The 21,165-nt window shown below is 39.2% G+C and overlaps 1 protein-coding gene across 8 annotated transcripts in view; it reads right to left on the reverse strand.

The window, feature by feature from the left end:
- RNF38 (ring finger protein 38) overlaps positions 1 to 21,165 on the reverse strand; it is a 127,642-nt gene that overhangs the window by 39,767 nt on the left and 66,710 nt on the right. For 4 of the 8 annotated variants that reach the window (XM_075488672.1, XM_075488671.1, XM_075488673.1 and 1 more), the window contains one exon: positions 15,143 to 15,213. The exons of 1 other annotated variant lie outside the window; for it this stretch is intronic. In XM_075488672.1, the coding sequence (XP_075344787.1) occupies positions 15,143 to 15,213 (71 nt within the window). Of the gene's footprint in view, positions 1 to 9,208; positions 9,718 to 10,225; positions 10,330 to 15,142; positions 15,214 to 21,165 lie in introns of those variants that run through there. 3 more of the 8 variants (XM_075488678.1, XM_075488676.1, XM_075488677.1) reach the window with 3 other exon arrangements.

Consider the following 21,165-nt stretch of genomic DNA (forward strand, 5'->3'; position numbering starts at 1 on the left):
TATTCCACCAAATGCACCTCTTCATTTTACTTATGATCAAAACACATTAATAATCTATTGAATTTGTTGTTTATTCGACATCAAGCTGACAGCCATTTCCAGGGTTTTCTCTATATTAGTTTCTTCTCTGAAATGCAATTCTCATTTAACCAGTCATTTAGGATACACAAGAAACAACGTTAAGAGACCCCTAAGCCTAAACTGCTTAAGTTTCACACAGTATATATTTTAAACAGTCTTAAGAATTTGATTCTTAGGTGTCAATTTCTCATACCAAATGCTGGAATATTTCTTTGCTGCATGTGAATTTAAAATGCACAAAAACATTTAAAAAATGTAAAAATCTTAGCATCTTATTTCGCACGCTCCACCACTCTCAATAACAAGAGGAAAACAAGCAAATTGTCTTTAGTAGGACTACATGTTTCTTATTGTCAAGTTCTACTGCTCATACAAAAAGGACAGCACAACCCATACGTCATATCCGAAGCATCTTGTTTTCTAATACTGAAGCAGGTTTAAGAATCAAGGAAACACACAGCCATCTCAAAGTTCTTCAAATTGAATTTTATTAGTATTTGCTATTGCTTGCAGTACTTGCTGCATGCAAACAAGAACCCAAAAAGATAGTAAGTATTTATTTTTATATCACATCAAGGTGTTTTTTCTAAACAGGGATCGTTAGCTCTCATAATCCACAACACCAGCCAAACTTCAAGTAAGGGGAAAAAACTCAGCTATACCTCCCTCTCTATTAAAGAACAAAGTCATTGGAAAAATATTAATTTTGCTTTAAAATCCTGAATTATGGTCTCAATTTTGAACTCAACTTTGTCAATGGTGTGGGTGATAATAAATGAAAAACAATTTGTGCTGTTTCTGCAGATGCTTCCTGCAGTTAACATGCACTATGGTAGTAAGTAAAACCTGTTACATACATTCAGTATCTCACTAAATATTTGTAAGCTTTCTTTCTTAAAACTGGAAAGTTTAAAAATTATGCAACAGATAGTACTAGTATCCAATAAAGATTTTTTTTTTTAATACTTTCAGTTTATCATTTCTTACCAGTTCATCTCCAAATTGCCTACCAAGAACTGAGTTAAAGGGTCCATGTTTTGATATCAACACCACTTAATGCAATACAGAAAGTACCATTTCAGGAGATGGTGTTAATGGCAACTTACTAGCATACACAGAGTCCTGAACTCCTACTTTGGTATGTAAATAAAATAGCAGATAAGTTTTTAATTAAAATCACAAATCTGTAGCTAAAGAAAGAGGGATAATTTCCCTATAAACAAGGCTGAAACACATTAGACTTTGCATGTGTACCATTAAAATATGTTCATTACTGTAAAGAAATCATTTTAAATGTCATAGAGTATACTGAAATTGATATACTTAAAACGATGCCAGGGTAAGAGGAAAGGGGTGAAATCGAGACAAGGTGTTCAGATATAGCTACATTTCGAAAAGATCAAGTTTTCAATTTAAAAAAAAAATTATGTACTTTTAGCTGATGGGACAAGGAGACTAAAGAGAAGTCTGGCTCAAAGTTGTCTTCATACCAAAGTCTTCTGTACATATAGTTTGAATGTACAGTATGTATTCACTATTGACTTTTTCATTTAGGCACGTGAAACTAACATGCAGGTACATCAACAGAGATAGGGTAATTAAGACAATTATAAAACAATTCACACTCTTTCCACTTAAAGAATTTTTTCCCCACTTTAAACTACTATATGTAATGTACACAAGCATGCACACATATACATGAAACACAATATACATAAATGGACAAGCTAGCATTTCAGCACTGAAGACTGAAACATCTTATTCAGGTAACTTAATGTTAAGCTGACCATATTTGTTGACAAAATGTTAAAGAATATCCAAACACTGAACTGAGGCATACTGCTACCTAAGCATCTAAACTAGTATTTACAGAGGCATGAACTACTTTTTGACAGAAGAATATATTTTAACCAGCAATTAACATAGATGATTTAAAGCAATCATCCCCAAACTTCAGCCCCCAAAGAGATAACATTTACACTGATATAAATGTTCCTTATACTATCCTAACTGATGTCCTTACCACAATGGGCAAAAAGGCAAGTCAGCACTAGAAATTTGTTCCTAGGAAAAGGACTACTGGCATCATACCTCTACATCTATTGTGGTAGAGCATATTCACATTTGGCTGCCTTCACTCGCTTTGCTTGTCATTACAACACTGAGCTTGGCAACACTGAGTGTTAGCAAAAGATAGATGTCTCTGCTCAGCACACCATACTGTTAAAAATTTCTGTGTATAATGCAGCATTATGTGTTCTCAGAAATGGAGGAAAGTCAGGATCTAATTTCTTCAGGAACATACCACAATTTACTCTCTACATTCTTCCAGTCTATCCATATTGCGAGAAATTTGAAGCCTCAAAAAATACTCTTAATCCATTTTAGAAACTACACAATGAATCCACAAAACAACCTACCTACCTAACTGGTATGACCAAACTGTCATGTAGATACAGAATGTTCTTCAATATACTGCAATATACACACACTGGTATTAGTGCAAAAAAAAGTTGTCATAAAACTTAAAGAGCTGTATTTAAACACAGACCTGAAAATTCAAAGAGGGACAAGATATTTAACCCTAAGAATAAGGCACTCTAAGTTCTACCTTTTCCAATTGCCTTCTTCTCTGGGGAGATCCCACAGAATAAGAGAGAAAACATGTCCCGAATGACAAACAATACAACTGCAACAGCTGTAGTATGTAACTATCGTAGCACTCTCCAACACCAAAGTGCAAGGGCTGCTCTCACCCTCTGTTTCAGTTCTCTGCTTCTCCCATTTCTGACAATTTATTCTTTCCTTCTTCCAGGCCATTTCCCACATAGAAGGAAATTTTCGCAGCTGAAACAAATACAAAGGCTTTACTTTGTCATTCTTACAGTTTAGGACAAGCAAACTCTTTGTATCACCTAGAAATAGCTGAACACAATGGTATGCCCACTGAGCATAATGTTATGGTTGGTATCTTGTTAAATCCATTTTAACAAGAAATTGGTTATTTACACTGCAGAACACTATGTGTTTATACACTGCAGAATCACCCTTAATGATAGTACAAATCTAGGATTCCGTTTAAGTGGTTGTTTACCTGGACTTTAGTAAAGCCTTTGACATCGTTTCCTACAGCATTCTCCTGGAGAAACTGGATGCTCATGGCTTGAATGGGCATACTCTTCACTGGGTAAAAAACTGGCTGGATGGCCAGGCCCAAAGAGTTGTGGTGAATGGAGTTAAATCCAGTTGGTGGCTGGTCACAAGTGGTGTTACCCAGGGCGCAGTATTGCGGCCAGTTCTGTTTAATATCTTTATCAATGCTCGGGATGAGGGGATCAAGTACACCTGCAGCTAGTTTGCAGATGACACCAAGTTGGGCAGGAGTGTTGATCTGCTTGAGGGTAGAAAGGCTCTACAGAAGGATCTGGACAGGCTGGATCGATGGGACAAGCGCAATTATATGAGATTCAATAAAGCTAAGTGCTGAGTCCTGCACTTGGGTCACAACAACCCCAGGCAACACTACAGGCTTGGGGAAGAATGGCTGGAAAGCTGCCTCGAGGAAAAGGACCTGGGGGTGTTGGTTGACAGCCGCCTGAATATGAGCCAGCAGTGTGCCCAGGTGGCCAAGGCAGCCAACAGCATCCCAGCTTGTATTAGAAATAGTGTGGCCAGCAGGACTAGGGAAGTGATCTTCCCCCTGTACTTGGCACTGGTGACACCGCACCTCAAATACTGTGTTCAGTTTTGGTCCCCTCACTACAAGAGAGACATTGAGGTGCTGGAGCGTTTCCAGAGAAGAGCAACAAAGCTGGTGAAGGGTCTAGAGAACAAGTCTTATGAGGAGCGGCTGAGGGAGCTGGGGTTGTTTAGTCTGGAGACAAGGAGGCTCAGGGGAGACCTTATCACTCTCTGCAACTACATGAAAGGAGGTTGTAGCGAGGTGGGTGTTGGTCTCTTCTCCCAAGTAACAAGTGATAGGACAAAAGGAAATGGACTCAAGTTGCACCAGGGGAGGTTTAGATCGGGTATTAGGAAATATTTATTCACCAAAAGGGTTGTCAGGCATTGGAACAGGCTGCCCAGGAAAGTGGTTGAGTCAGCATCCTTGGAGGTATTTAAAAGATGTGTAGACATAGTGCTTAGGGACACAGTTTAGTGGTGGACTTGGTAGAGTTAGGTTAATGGTTGGACTCTATAATCTGAAGCGTCTTTTCCAACCTAAATGATTCTATGATTCTTTTTAAAGCTCATCATATTTAGGCTATGCACTACATATTAGAGAGTACTTGTTTTAAACTTACACGGGCCATTTCACTTTTACTAACAGCTTATATAAGTTAATAGAGTTGTTTTAAAAAGCTTTGGAAAAAAAAATGTTCTCCATTAGTTGGGATTTGAACACACCTTTTGCCCTCAGTAGCTTGTAGAACTTCATTTTTGCATGCATCAGACTCACCACAGGCCCTGTGAACATATTAACTGCTGCAGCAGCGGCTGGTTCCTCTGCCCCTACAAAATACACATATTGGGAGGCTGTCATCTAACAGAAGTCATCTAGGCATGTATATAATCCTTATAATGGGATGTAATGGGTAGAGAACTCAGGCCTCTTAATGTAACTGACAAATTATGGCAGACAGCAAAACCAAGAAAGAATTTACATTTTCAGCTAAGTTAACCTAAATGAGGAATACGAGAAAACCTTGCAGGTCCTCAGCTTCAAGAAACAGCTTGTACTTGTGTAGATCTTTTAATTTACTTTAGAAAATAGGATTATTCTCACGCAAAGTCAGAATAAGTTTTGTTAAAAAAAACCAAACCACATGATACATATCATATGATATGTGAAGGAAAAAAAAGCCTCACTCCCCCAAATGCACTCAAATAAGCATGGTTTGCTGACTTCTCAAACCTCATCCCACATTTTTACAAAGGAGAAAAAAGACATGAGAATTTAAAGCATGCAAGAAATTCAGTGATATGTATACTTTTACAGTCTCAAGCTCTTCCCTACATTGAACGAAATCACCATCAAAGCTATGAACTGTTAAGTCATATTTCAACTACAGATACATGTAAACATCCACACATTGAAAGCAAAGCCAGAGAATACAAAGACCATCTAGGTCTCTGTATTTGAATTTGAGAAAGAGTGTTCTGGCTGTTCTCTGATACAATAAGAAAACTGAGAATAAAGAGGAAGAAAGCTTCACATATGATCTCTAATCTGTGCTCAGTAGAGATTCATATACAGGATGAGCAAATGCATATTGGTCTTGCCAGGCTCTTTGTGTTCACATCTGAACATTTTTCTCAAATCAATTTCTCAATTCTTTTACTCATCTTCACAAATTTCTTCCACAACATTGTTTAAAATGAATACCTGTTCCTACTCTTTTATGTCTCCAATCTCTTCATTTCCCCTTGTTTTATATTCATTTCCAATGTTTTCCCAACAGACTTGCAGACAGAGGACACAAACCCAAAAATACCCTCCTTCAAATACTTACCATCAAAATAGTTTTAAATGTCTTTGCAAGAGATTGATTTCTAAGAATCAGGTTTTGAAAATGCAGCTCATCAAAAATATTCAGCACATCACAGCTTTTTTAAAGAACAATCCCAACACAGATCATCTAAAGAAATAACCTGAATAAGGAAGAAAAGCTCTTAATTTTTATTTGTCTAGAGAGAAGACTATCTCCTAAAGCTTTCATGAAGACTGCCAGACAGAGCATCCACTCAGCGGCAATGTAAGTTGTGTCATGAATGCTCTCATCCCTGTTTATGCAATGATTTACTCTTCCTGCAATGTGAAAGAAAAATTTGGCCAGTTCTGTCAGAAACGAACAAAGCTGGCAAAGACAGACCACAAGGCTAAGATAAGAGCCTCTGAATAAAGCACAGGGTTGATGAGTTCATGCAATTGCTGAGTTTGCCTACGACTGAGGTGTTCACAGATTTCAGGAATAGGAACAAAACTGCAAGACTGACAAGGTGAAAGGGCTACTTAAACAGCAACCAAAATACAGCATATGTAGTGTTGCTCACATGAAGCACCACACTTTTTTATAGTATCTGAGGTCGTAGTGGGAAATACAAAAAGCAATGTTATTGCAAGTGAACCAGAAGGTAAAAAGTTCTAGGACAGCAAATCTGAAATGTGCTCACTGAGAACCAGGAACTGTGGACACGAAAGAGAGAAAGTCTCTATTTTTCTGAGAGGGGAAGAGCAAAGGCACCAGTCTTTTTACAGTTGGAATGCCAATAGAAGACACTAGGTAAGGCAGATCTATGCTGCTTAACTATTTTCTACCAGGTGAGAAACATTTCCACTGCAATCCAGACAAACTGGTTGGACAACAATCAGCAAAATCCTTAAGGTGCAAAAGGGCTTCCTTTCTTTCTTTTCCTTTCCCACTGTTTTTAAAGAGCTGATGCTCTTAGCATTTTACTGCTGTTAAAAGACAAAAAAGTCCTCACTTTCGATGTTCTGACAAACAGAAATCAGTAGAGGGCACCAAAAAGCAAAGGAAGTTTCCTTGATCTTTCAAGAGCTTAGTAAAAGAGGAACCTACCCACTCCCAAGTGAAGCTTAACAGTAAAACCCAAGAAAATCATCCTGTTAAATCAGAGACCCAAACAAGCTTTGCCCACAACAAAATTTAAATACGTTGTATTAGATTATTTAACTTGATATAGATGCTTACATCGAGAAGGAAACCACAAGCTTTATTTCTGCATGAACTGGTTAAGTCAAACCTGCATCTTTCCAGAAATTTCAAGAATCAGTCCTCCACAGTCAAAACAACTCTCTGACTAAAAATAGGAAAAAAGAAATTTTACATCCTACCCATACCCTTATGCTTGCCTTTGAAATCCCTCTGGGGGTGTGTGGGGAATGGAGCTACATACAAAGATTGAATGTGAAAACCTTTAGAAATCTAAGACTTGCTCTGTACAAGTTCCCATTAGATTCACTAGCAATTTAGCCCATGTAGTTTCCATGGACAAACATGTACAACAGCTTTGAAATGCAATAAGAATACAATTTAAGTTTCAACTCAATAGTAGCCCTGAAGAAGTAACTTGTCTTCCTAACCGCACAATTTTTTTTTACTCTAATAGGAGGTTGCATAGAAACCATTTATTTCTTAAAAGACTTAGTAAAGAGTTGACAAAGTAACCTGACTTCATCAACAATATCACTTTAAATCATAAAATCATCTTATCTTATGTCAATAAACCATATTGAAAAAATGTATTTAGATAAGCTGATACATAAACTTCACAAATCACAATAGCACTGACGCCACTGATGTCAGCTTCTGAACCAAAACCGTATCTTTCAGAAAAAGAAAAGACAATTATATACTGTGAGTCCCACACTACTGCAGGTGCAAAGCAAGGACTGATCAACTTACAACTTCAATTTAGTACTTATTATACTTTTATTAAAAAAATCAAAGTGAACCAGATGCGAATCAAATAAAGTTTAACCTGTTCTATAAGTCAGGGAGATGACAAAGTAAGCTTCACATAGAAGAATCTTGTGATCCTTAATTTATAAGCCCCTTTTATTTATATACTGCTTCTCTTCTCACAATTACCACTCCTAGCGTGCACTATCTCCTGCTAACAGTTCCCTGGAAAGCTTCTTCACGTTGTTATTCCATGTATGCATAGGTTTTTTTCCTAGAGATTCGGTGATGGAGGAAAATCAACAACATTATCAACTTTCACTAGCCATTAAATCTGCCACAGCACCTATTTGCTCTCCTATCTCATACTTAATCCTTTAATGACTGCACCCTCTTTTCTCTTACTGCACACCTAAGTATCCAAATGGAGCTTTTTCCTCTTTCTCAGAACAGTGAGTCTCTAATACCACTGCTGCAATACCCCTTTGAAAGGAAAAAAGATTTGTATTTTTCATTCTTGTAGTGAAGCAGTTAAGGAGTCTGTTGGGCCAGCAAATAGCAAAATCCCTGGGATGTGGATAAATGCCATGAGTTTGGCAACTGAAACCAAAGTAGTTGCCTCAGTGAATGACATTTAAGAACAAGCACGTCAGCAGCACACCTAATCAAGTAGTAAGCAATGCTTGAATAAGGCAGACTATTAGTAATCGTGTTCATCTTACCATTCCAGTTGCCTCATTATACGTTTGAAGAACTTATCACAACATATACATTTGCTTCAAATACTACCCTCAAAAATCCGTTTCAAAATGCAAATGCTATACAATCATAAACAACCTCATGACTTACACTTCAATTAATTTCTGCATAAGGAATAACTAAATTACTTCCTATAAACAATTACAACGTAAAATGGATGTCTCCACAAAACATCTCAATGCATAACCAGTTTTAAAATACACTTCTTGAGGAAACAAGAAGCATCTTTCTGGTCTAAGTATAAAAAAATCCCATTCATGTTATACACGAATAGGAATTAACTCACATATACTGAAAAATACTAACAGAATGCCCTAAAACATATGCTCGCTAACAGCAATGTTTCCTTTAACAGTTGTTGTTTCTCCACTAACTTGAGAGAATTAAAGATACCTAGAAATTTCATTTTGCTATAAGAATGGGAGGACAATCAGCTGTTTGGTGCTTCAGAAATACTTGCTACCTCCTTGCACACAGCACATTGAACCCGCTTGCCTTCTTGAGGAGACCACACAGCAATACAGTTCTGAAAAGTCACCTAACTTTTAAGTTCCAGTTCTACCTTTTGCCAAAGCAGACAAAACAATTTTAACAGGATAAATGCTTATGTCCCCAGAATTAACCTCGCCGAGCTCTCGTCCACTTTGCAGGCCTCCCCACGTGGAAGCACGGCTTCCATGCAGGCACGCGGGGCCGTTAGGGCTTCCCAGTGGCAACCTCACGCCCAGGCCTCCCGGTCTCCTTCGCCCTCTACGTTTACGAATGGCGGCCCAACAGAGCCGGGTCCGGCGCGAAGCCGCCCCGGGGAGCCCGCTGCCCTATCTGCCAGAGATCGCTCCCTTCCCCCCCTCGGCTGCCGGGCTCAACGCTGACGAGTCGGGGGCACCGGGCGGCGCCAGTGAGGCCCCGCCCCAAGGGGGCCCGCTGCCCTCCTCCACCCCTACCTGCCGTCCCCACGCCGGTACCTGCGGCCGCGGGGCAGGGCGGGGCCGCACCCCCACCTCCTCCGTGCGCCCCGCAGTCACCGTCAAGGCTGCCGCGCCGCCTCCTGTCGCGTCGGCCGGGGGCCCCGCTACTGCCGCCCGGGCCGGGCCTACGCCGCCTGCCCGCGCGATCGCTTCCGGGAGCGTCGGCCCGGCGTCCTCCACCCATCACAGGGCGAGCCCTCCGCGTGCCCCTCGCCCGTTCTGCTTCCGCGCAGCTGTCGCTTGCTCCCGCGGCCCGTGACTGCCGCCGCCCGCCATGTTCCGCGCCTCCGGGCCGCTGCGGCCCCACGCGCACCACGCCGTCTCCGGGGGCCGGTGACGTCACTCTGCAGCCAGCCTAGTCCCCCGCAAGGCGGGGCGGAAGAAGCTAGCCCCGCCCCACGGACGGCGTCGGGGGGCGCCCTTTGTTTGCACCTGGGGGGACAGGGAGGCCGGCCCGGGCACGTCACCGCCGCGGCCGGCAGAGCAAGCGAAGAGCAGGCAACCCACACGCTCGCGGCGGCGGGGCGATCCGAAATCCTTCAGCGCCTGCGCACTGGGGTGAAAGCCTCTCCCCTTCCCCCGGTCAGCTGCGGGGGCGGAGCCCCCCACGCAGGCGCACGAAGGCGCGGCCCCTGCCCCCTTTTAGTTTCGGTTTGTCGCTCCGCGCCTCACCCCGCCCCGCCCCCGCCAAGCAAAGAGCGCGGTGCAGCTCGGTGCTCCCCCCTTGTCCCAGCAGCGGGGTCAGCGCCTGCAGCCGGACTCCCGCTCCGACGGTGCCTCCCCGTCGCGACACTGCTCCGTCCCCACAGCTTAAAACGAAACGGAGGGAAGAGTCGCAGGCAACTGGCGCGCAAGCCTTCGGGCGCGTGCGCGGCAGTGCGGGACTGAAGCACCAGGCGGGAAACACCCCCGACAGAAGAGAGGGCGGGAGCTAGGCCTGAGGGATGGCTGTGCCTCAGGAGTACGTGCTGTTGCCACCGGCGGGGTACTCACCGGAACGGGGGGCACTGGGGACTCTGCGCTCAGAAACGAAACATCACAAAAGCCATCGAGCCTCTCGACAACGGCCGCCTGCAATCTGCTCCGCTCATACTTACAGGCTCTGGATTTTCATCTGCTTTCCTGATATGCAGAAAGGGTGAGACTGACTAGGAGTCAACAAAACCCACAGGAGCAACGTCACCTGCTGATGAGTCTCATTAGAGAAACATGGTCAGCCTTTTGCTACTAGTGCCACAGGGAGACTATCTCTTGATGCAGAACTGCTCAGCAAATGGAACAAATGAGGTATCAGAGAACTAATCTACCCAAGCTATTCCCCTTAAATAAGTTATCATCACCCTAACTATCTGCACCTTTCAAACCTGCCTCTGTTCTCTGTGCTTCAGTCTAATTAAAGTTTCCCCAAATCTGATCCAAGAAAACAAAATAAACCATCTGCTGTAGATATAAAGAATTAATGCTCTAAGGGAGACAATTCACCAGGCATGAAAGTGGTTTAAAATCATTAAGTTATATCCTTGCAGCTGCCAGATGTGAAATGAAAATGAAAAAGTCATGAAGCTGCTCAGCAAGAACAGGCAGAATTAACTGAAACTAAGGGCGGGGGGGGATGAGGGACAGGGACAACAGATGGCATACACCAAGAGGAAGAAATTAGTCCTGTCCTAGTTGGACAGGAAGAATTTTTTCCAGTTTCAGAATTGGAGGGGGCAAAAGAAATTCCTTCCAATATTCCCAATTTTCTATGTATTGTCCCCCCCAACATTCCTCACAAGACGTGCATGTAGTCTTACTTTATAGATTACATATTAATAAATGTGATGGACCTTAAAATATCTGAATTCCTGAAACATTTTGAGTTCAGCTACGGATGAGTCTGTTGGGCTTATCCTACCTGACTCTGCACCATCCAAAGAGGAAAACAAAGAAGTGGATCCCTTTTTTTTTTTTTTTTTTAGTATTAGAACTTATAAAATACTTCCCCTCTTGTGAAAAACATCTTTTTAAAGAGTTGACAGCCCTCTGGATTACAGACTGAGGACTGGGTGCCCATCAAGACAGACAAACGAGACTAAGTTCAGGAACAAGAAATGGAACTTATTTCTTACTAAAGAAATGGAAGATGTACTAACTGTAACTGGGAAAACTAAAGGTTAGAAATAGTGAATCAAATCATGTTGTTATGTATTTGGGTCAAGTACCAAAAGCAAAGAGAAATTCTTTACATACTATAAGAAAGCACATCTAATAGGAGTAATACTATGAAAGTAAAGTAAATGAAGTTAAAAAGGAGTAAAGCAAGGTAAATATTTGGAAATAATAATTTCCTTCCCCTTAGTCCTAATGAAAAAATTCCACTGGATTGCTCCCATGGTGCCTTATTTTTTTTCATTACTACTGGGTGGTCAGTTTGGTTTTTAACTAAGGAATAGATAACTTGATGAGATCTCTGAGAAGAGATGTCCAAAGAACAGTTAAGAGTTGCATCTTTGGACTTTCTTTTCAAATTGCGCAAGTATCCTTTAATGGAAGCGCACCACTGGTGAAACAACCACCCAGAGGACAAAAAATGTTTTTAAAGCTAAATAAACTGAATATGATTGAAAGGATCTGCAGGATAATATACTTGCATCTATCTCTGTTTAACACTAGTAGGAAACCACTGCTTGGGCATTACAGCAAAGTAATATCCCAAGGAATAATAGTTCCTTGTTACAAATACCTTTCCTTAAATGCTGTGCTCCATAGAGAAATTTATTCAGTTCTGTTATTTAATATTTTAAGAATGACAATTCCAGTTTTAAGTATTTAATTAATTTAAAAATCATACATATTAAACATATACAACATGTTATACTTCAAAGAAAAATCAAAGAAATTACAAACATGAAAAAAGGGTCCCCTGACTCATGCACTGAGGCTTAAAAGCTCCCACCTCCAAAGCAACAATTATTTTAAGATGTAACTCAATTATAACCCCTTTGCAACACCAAGTAAAATGGGAAATGTACTCTGTATCTGTGCTATACTAGATCTTTTTATAAGACAAGAGGCAAAGTACTGGTTTTGGTGCTAGGAAATTAAACAGGTTCTTAGTATTACCAATAATGCTCTCAACAATGACAGATCCTTCTTAAATGCAGTGAGGCCACACATGAAAAATATTAGACTCTGGTTTCCTGCTGATGTCACTGAACATGAATTCAAGATTCTCATGTGCCAAGTCAACAAAATCAAGTAATTGGGGTGGAAGCCTGGGAATTGTTTTCATTAAGATTGCAACATTCCTTTAGTATGTGTGGTGTAGAACTTTTCTCATGCTGTTGTCCAGGAAATGAAGACTGGGCTTGTGGAGAACCTACTGTAAAATATATGCAGATTGCCAGTGAAATACTATCCTTTACATTTGTCCTGTAATGCAGAAACTGATAACACATGGTCAGGCACAGAGCAGTAAATTATTTCACTGAAACATGCATATTGACTAATCAAAGATATGTCAAACTATTCTGAAGGCATGCTTTTCATAAAGTTTCTAGAATGAATACAAAAGAAGTCCAACAATTAATAAAAACTGTTAGATAAATGAATCAATTAAATCCTGCATTTTATCTTTAAATGATATTCCCACCAAAGTGAACAGGTCCAGTCCCTTAGTAGTGGCAGAATAAATCGGAACTCTCATTTTCTAAGTAATACACTGGAAACTAATAAGCAGTTCAAAAACTGACACAAAATATAGGCATATGTGAAATACAAGCAAAGAGTGGCAGAGAATTGCAATTGTACCCTAGTACTGTAACCAGCTGCTTTTAGGAAGCACTACTTATGATTAAAAAAAAGTACATCCATATACACAAGCCCTTCAAAAAATTAAAATGCAGAACAACAGACATCCAGTCAGCCTATACCTCCCAGTGACACTAATTGAGCATTAGTGCTCCATCTTCTCTTTTAAAACAAGAGCACAGAGTTCATTGGCACATCTGAGAAGAGCACAGATGTCTGTTCTGAAGATTGTTCACTGTTTTTCAAACAAGTGGTCATTTTAATCAAGGGATGAACTAGAATCTCCTATAAAATGCGAGGCAAACAGCTTCATGTATTCTCACAGAAAAATCAAAGCTCCTACCAAATAAAACTGACATTTGAGGGAAAACATATCTTTGAAATACACCCAAAACACATTATTTGTGCTTTTTATACTAGTTCCATTTTAGTCAGCTTTTACAGTTGGGAGTTCTCATTTGGTGCAGAATCAATACCAATGAGAGAGATTGTTTTCTGCCACCATCCCGAAATATGCAGAAAAGTAAAGTTGTGGCCCAGTTTCTCTATTAATATGGAGGCAGGTGGTGTGCCAAACAACTCAAAAGGCTATGTACTCTTCTGAAATGTAAACCAGGTAAGCTGCTACATCCCTTCCCACTCCCTCCCCCCACACCTGTGAGGCACCTAACAAACAGAATTTCCAGCAAGACTTAAAACAGTTTTAGTTAGCGTGATATGAAATAAAACTAAGGGAAGACAATCAATCTAACACAGAAGTCATCTTCCATGTAATGACAGAAAAGGAAGAATGTTAAAAGGGAATGCCAGTGTTGGTGCACTAGGATTGCTCTGAAAGCAAGTTTCACCTGCCTGCTCCTCACACAAGAATCTTCCAGGAACAGAGTGCAAGGACCACAAAAAAAAAAAAAAAAAAAAAAAAGGCAGCAGTGAATACTATTGAAAATATTTAACCAGTTAATCAACTGGAAATTTAAAATAATTTTGCTGTGTTCTGGATAGCATGTTTGACCAATATCTGTAGGTTAAAACAGGCCCCAAATCTAGGATGGTACCTAAAAGTAAAATTACATTTTAAAAAAAGAGGGCAAAAAGAATGAGAGGGGAAAAAAGAAAACAAAGCAGTAGAGCAGTAAAAGAAACTTGCACTGAAAACAAATCTAGCTCTGGGATAAGCTGGAACAACTATAAAATTAACTTTCTCCAGAACTTCAAAACAAGGATTTCTGCACTTACCAAGGCACTGCCATGCAGGTCTCATTCCACTTCCCAAGAAAGATCATTTAAAATTTGACTAATACATGCCCTTTTCCAGGCATGTCAAGCCAAAATGTTAGTTTACTATGAAGTGTCATACTTGCAAACAACAAGCATCATACTTGCAAACAAACTTGCATGTTACATGTTCAACTAATGTTAATCAGTTTGCATTATTTAAGGACATTAAAGCTTAAGATAAAACCATCAATCATAACAGGAACATGAAAGCAAGTCTCACGAGCAGTTCAATGTCAAAACTTTTCCCTTCTGTATGCCACACTTAACGCTACTGATCCAAGTATCATTGAACTTTTAACATCCAGCACTCTACTGACTCAAAGCAAGCTAATCTGAGAATGTGTCAAAAAAAGTTAGGAAAATGCTTGCACACTACTAGACAGGTTGGTATTTTAAGGCTGCAGCACTGAACAGAAGCTTCCTATCTGTAAAACATTAAGTGCGCAACTCCAAAACAGGAAAATACAGCTACTGCAAAAAGACTTTGAACACTTAGCTAGGTCTAACCTCTGAAGTCAGAAGCAACAAGACATCCTACCTTAGTGAAAAATTAGCAAAAGCATTGCTGTTCTTTATTATGGCAAATCACAAATATTTAGAATAGCAAAGGAATACAAGCAAAAAGAAAAATACAGTACTAAAGACAAATTTCTCCTTAACTGACTAAAAGATTGCCTTGAGTAAAATATATTTCTTAATATGCCAGAGACAGTTCAAAGAGTAACTCTGAAAATTGACTGCTCTACCTGCAAAACAAACAATCTTTGTATAGTAAAAGCAATACATAAAAAAACCCAGTGCATATGCATCTTGTGAAGGTAACATTTATGTAAGCCTCACCTTGTCACTGTCATCATTACAAATGTGATCTTGATGGATTGAGTGGCATTGAAAGGATGTACCAATGCTACCTACAAAAGAAGGCGGGGGGGGGGGGGGGGGGAAGAAAAAAAATCATTACAATGATCACCCAATTCCTGTGAACGCTAAAAATAAAGACAAATTTAGCAAACATTTTTTTTCCCCACACAGAAGAGATATTTAGTTGCCAAACAGCTATGTCTGACAAGTCATGCATTTAATTCTGCTAATGGAATAAGCATGAGAGACATTTTGCACAGTGTGCCAACAATGTCTTCACATATTTTTTCTAAACATTTAAACAGAATAAAATTAGAATTAGTTCATAAATCCAAAACAAACATATGCAGTGAAGTACATATGCACACATATAAATAAGAGGAAGCTACACACTTCATGTTTAGGCAGTGTAGTCCTGTCCCATATCCCTTACTACAGAAAATTTTCAGCACCCTGGGTAGCCACAAAACAGCGGTCTCTTTCCAGTGATCTATTAAGAATAAGAGTGAGGGGAAAAATCCAAGGTCAAAGCAGAAAAGTTTTAATTATATCCATTTTGTTTGTAGTAGAATTTCTGTCTGCTTAAGGTCTTTCCACAGGTTTCTTTATGCCTAGGAAAAAAGGAACAGCACACCTCTGCAGGCTTACCCCAGTCCTGAGACTTCTGTCCAAGCAAGGAGACAAACTGAAGTCTGATTGTATCAATACAGATTCTCAAACAGATTTACAGAACTCTTACTCACACTGTAAAGTTTTATTTAATGTGCTGTTTCCTTGCTCAGAAAGTACAGGACAGGGGAATTGCCATTGTTGAATTTATGCTTCCCCTAAGATGACTTCTTCCTGCAAATACTGAGCAAAACAATTTTTGAAAAAGCAAGGAGATAAAAAAGAGTCTCATTTGTAAAGCTACACCATTTCATGATTTTCCTTACAGAAGATCTACCTAGAACTTTTCTCCACAAATTTCTTGTGGTCCTTCTGTTTTAATTTTGAAATGTTAGTAGTCTTATTCTGTACCATTTACAACAAATTCCACACAAAAAGTTTGTCATAAAGCTTTGGAGCCCATGTGTTGTTTTGGACCTGGACAGAACTCAAAGAACATAATCGTTTAAGCAGCCAGCCAGCCATAAGCAGAAATCATGGCCAATTAATGCAAGCCGCCCCTAAATTCCTCTGTATTGTGGGGGGGAGGAGGGAGAAGGAGAGTTTGTCACTGCCTAATGTCATCACTACACCTCAGGTAAGAAACAATGTATTTAGCATTAAAACTGCATTCTCCCCCTGAATTCTCAAAGAGAAAGTAAAGAATGGGAGAGAGGGAAAATCAGTTTCCTTCTCCTTCACTCCTTTGCATATGCGTGCGCGCACACACACGCATACACTCTAACCAGAGTGGACATTCTTGAAGAATATCCTGCTGAACTCCGAAGAATATACTGTCTCATTTTTCAACTGCAATTGCTACTGTTATCACTATGCCACGTGAATTCTGTTGAAGTTGGTGGTGGTAGATTTCCCTTCTTATCTTAGCTGTAGTACAAAGTACGGAAAAAGCAGTACTGTACTGCACAGGCACTACCCCAGCAGTCAGCAAGAACATGTTAAGCCCTATCCAGCGCTTAGCATCTGGATGTTGTTCATTCATCAGCTTGAGCCACTTCACATCATTTTAGGCTTGATTCACACCACTTGCAGACTAGCTGGCTTTACCACAGCTACTGGGAAACAATTCGTGCCACAGCTGCATGTAGATACTGTTCTGGGGTTTCCAAGTTCCACAGAACAGCTAATAGTGTCCAGTTTTTCTGTCCAAAAGTTTGAAGTTGCACATGCTATCTGAACACAATTCAATCACACAAACTTCTAAATAAGTCTCCTCATCCACTTAAACATTTTTCTTCCAAAGCAAAAAGTCTCCATCAAATCAAATTTAATCCACAAGAAAATTCCAACATACTCTGACCTTATTAAAAGGAATAGAGCATTTGACTTCCTTTTCCCTGAAAGGTACTATTAAAACTTCCATCCCAAAATGCAATACACCTATGGTTGCCTTCTATTCCAGACCTGAGTTGCTTTTAAACCAAACAATTCTTAAATCAGTTTTTAGTGTGTAAGAGTGCACAGTGGTATCTTACAAAAGTTCACCAGTAGCAGATTTTATTACATAGGCTACATAAGTCTCTTAAAAAGGGTGGTCTCAAAAGATCCCATAGGCTAGGCAATGTATAACTCTACATTTGGCTCACATACTGAGGAGGTAGTTTACTTACTTTAATTTTTATACCAACATACTAAGTCTCTAAGACTTGATGTAGGGGAGTGCTACTGAGAGTGATAGACATCTCAATGCTTATAGAATTGTAATTCAAGAGTCATAGATGCAATTCATTAGACTTTAGACCTATAATTAGCAGCTTTATAGATGAGCATAATAATATGGAAAATTAATTTGATGGCCTACCATTAACTATTTAACTGCTCTACCAATTTCCTAATAATGTGTTCATTAATTAATAAACTTCTTAATTGCTTTGCACTAATCAGGTCTCAAGTCTCCAGTCACAGGGGTGAACTCAAATCCTGTCCGTAAGGCAGACATGGCGCAGTAGACATCAATGCCACATATCTCCATGTGTCCCTTCTTTCGATGTGCTTGTAGTTCTGCAATGTCTTGGGGTACCAGTTCACAGTAACCCCGAATCCGAGCTCATGAATATTATTTCAGATTTCTAGATATTTGGGGTTTCCCTTAAATGCCTGTCTTCTGCAGTAATGCTGTGAACATCTCAGAACATTCTGGTTTTAAATTTACAGAAAATATACTTGTGAAGAAAAGCATAAAATAAACTGAATGCAATCAATTTTTGGGGAAAAACAGATGAGAAAAAAAGATTATACCCACACACACTCACACATTTATTTAAGTTCCCCTTTCAATGGAAACTCCTGGCTTTTTAGTGGCGAACCTCATTTTGCAGAAATTTTGAGCTGGCTGTAGAGTCAATTCAAGCAAAGGTATTCAAAAAAAGAGCTTTTAGATACTTTAGTAGAGATTTCTATTAGATGAATAATGAATTGTGGAAATCCATAATAAACAATACGATATATGTGTATATGTAAAACATGTATGTATGTGTGTGTATATATACACACATATTTGTATATAACTATGCATATGTACAGACATATATGCAAGTGTATAAGTACATATACACATACATGCAGAATACAGTTTATTATTCTATTATTTATAACAATATTCTATTATTTCTAGAAAATATTCTTTTATTTATAAATAGCCACTGTTTAGAATTGTTCACTCTTGCAGTCAGAATATTCAAAATATTATGGGATTAAAGGATAGCGGGATATGAAAGAGTAGTACACTTTATAATTCAGACATTAGAAGACAACATTTCTGGAAGAAGTTTGGTATAAAGCTTTGGCACATCAAATGAAGATGGGCACACAGTAGTAGAAAGGTCTTACTTTGCTTTATCCCTTTGTGCAAGAAAAAACACTAGCAAATTTATCTCAAATTTGTGGAAACAGAACCAGCTTACAGTAACTTCCCTATATTTACTTTTCTCATCATTAAGCCAAATATTCTGTACTTTTTTCACAGTGGGCATCACAATACTATGCATAACTATTTTGAGCCTCCCCTTAATGCCACTCAAAAATAATAGAGCTAATAATGCCATTTTACAAGTGAAGATAAATAGGAAAACTAAGACTAAAAAAACCTGCAAGTCTTCACAGCAGAACTAAATTATGCAGTGTATATGCACAGCCAACAGTAGAAAATTACAATTAACTTCCTTTTTGCCACGTGTTCTGAGAAGAAGTTTTGTTCCAGAAGAAAGAGCAGCTGCAGAAGGTTTGGCATCACTGTGTTAAAAACTGCTCCACAGCAGACAAGAAGCTCCAGACAGCAGCAGCAGCAGCACTTTCCTCTGGGGTCCCCAACATCATTATGCAGTGACAGTGAAGAGAGATTCTCACAGCTTGCCTGTCACTACTATTGATTTTTACCCCTCTTCCCTTAACAAGACTGGCTTAGAGAGTCTGTTATTCGATGTTCTCAATGGGAAACCTGGCATTTAGCACTGACAATTCTGGTTACTGAAAAGCATTGAAAATTCAGTATAAGGAAAACTAAATCCCTTCTTGCTTGGTCTGCAAAGGAGTCTTTGCTGTTTTGTTCACAGATGCATGTTTGCTAGCAAATGGACCCTAACATACTGAGTTACTGAAACTGAACAGAACTAATGCCTTTTTCTTTCTTTTTTTTAAATCAGAAGCTTCAAAAGATGTTAGACAATGTTTATAACAAAGTGAAATGTTTTATTTCAGGAATTCACTTGCACCTACTATTTACTACTGTGTTGTGTATCTATCTACAAGTACTCCCAACTATATTCTGCATGTGTGCGTATACATACATATACACTTATGTGCATGTACATACACACACACACATATATACGTTTTACATATGCATATACACATATATGGTATTTTTTATTATGGATTTCCACAATCCATCATTCAGTTACAACATCACAAACAGTACTAGGAAAGTAATTATGGACTTTATTAAGGATCAGACAGATGAGCAGATGAACAACTGAGAAAGTCTGGTTTTAGATAAAGGGTCTGTAGTTACATAAGAATCCTGAGAAATACAGTAAATGTGATTCCAGAGCAAAACTGTCTCCAAAGCTTTGTTACTTATTACTTATAAAACTGCAGAGGTGAACATGTTCTTCAAGAGAAAGGAGTCTCTGGGCAAAAGACAGCCCATGTTAAAATATGAAAGTTAAGAAAAGTCTTTGTTGGAGAGAATAGCAAAAGGACAAGACAGTAACACATTACCACAAGATGGAAATTATTTAACTAGGTAAGCATAAATAATCAGCAACATGAATAGGCGGGCTTTGTAAAAGGCAGCTCAGGAAAATAGGTAGGCTTGCAGATTAAAATATTACATATATAGTTTATATGTAGACGCTAAGAAGACAAAGCACATCTCAATTCACTCCTCTAGCATGTCCTTGTAAGACCACAAATAACTACACCCAGCATCTGCAGTACCATGAAACCTACATAATACCCATTATGCCTTTTGTTTAAATTTTTGCTGGAGATCACGATGAAGCAAAACCACGATTTTTTTGTTGTTGTTCTTTAACATTTTTTTGTTTGTTTACATTTTTGCTGGAGATCACAATGCAGCAAAACTCTGGCTTCTGAAAATTCACCTGCACTTTTGCACTACTCTGCACTTCTGCGAAGCCAGAATTACCTTAAAGCCACGAAGAAAGTTTAAGATATAATGCACTGAGAAGAAAAAGAAGCAATAAACTGACTCCTGGAGAAGAAATATCAACAACAGTCAGCCTGAGGGCCTTTTGTGATTGTAACACAACCAACAAGACACATGAAGACATGAAACTGCTTTAGTTCTTTTCATAGTTCTTAGGCAAACATGAGAATTGATTTAGTTCTTTTAATTGGGGGGGTGTTAAAAAAAAAAATCACTTAACCTCAAACTGATAATTTTGGACAAAAAGCTAATTCCACTCTACAAATTTGTGAGTATGTAGTCCAAGACACAATGAAGACTTTTGTCATCAAATTACATAAGGAATGCCAGTTAGGTTCCTTGGTGCAACTTTTATCAATGGAGATGTGAAGACTGACTATTAAAGACATAAGTTCATGAGTTCCTAGTGAGTTAGCTGGCCTCTTCAGACAGAACTGACAATCTGGGAAAAAAAACCAACACCAAAACAACTTCCTCACCCCAAACCAAACCAAAACAAAAGAGCAAGCTGATTTTTGGACAATTTTTTGAAAAAAATTTATTTGCCTCCAAACTCAGAGCTTCATAAAACTAGCTGCTTTCTAACTTACCACTTCAGGAAAAAAAAAAGTTATTTTGCCATAGGAGTCTTTGACTCTGGCTGTACTGCTTGAACAGCAGCAGA

This window comes from Mycteria americana, chromosome Z, assembly GCF_035582795.1.
Source record: "Mycteria americana isolate JAX WOST 10 ecotype Jacksonville Zoo and Gardens chromosome Z, USCA_MyAme_1.0, whole genome shotgun sequence".
NCBI classification, from domain to species: domain Eukaryota; kingdom Metazoa; phylum Chordata; class Aves; order Ciconiiformes; family Ciconiidae; genus Mycteria; species Mycteria americana.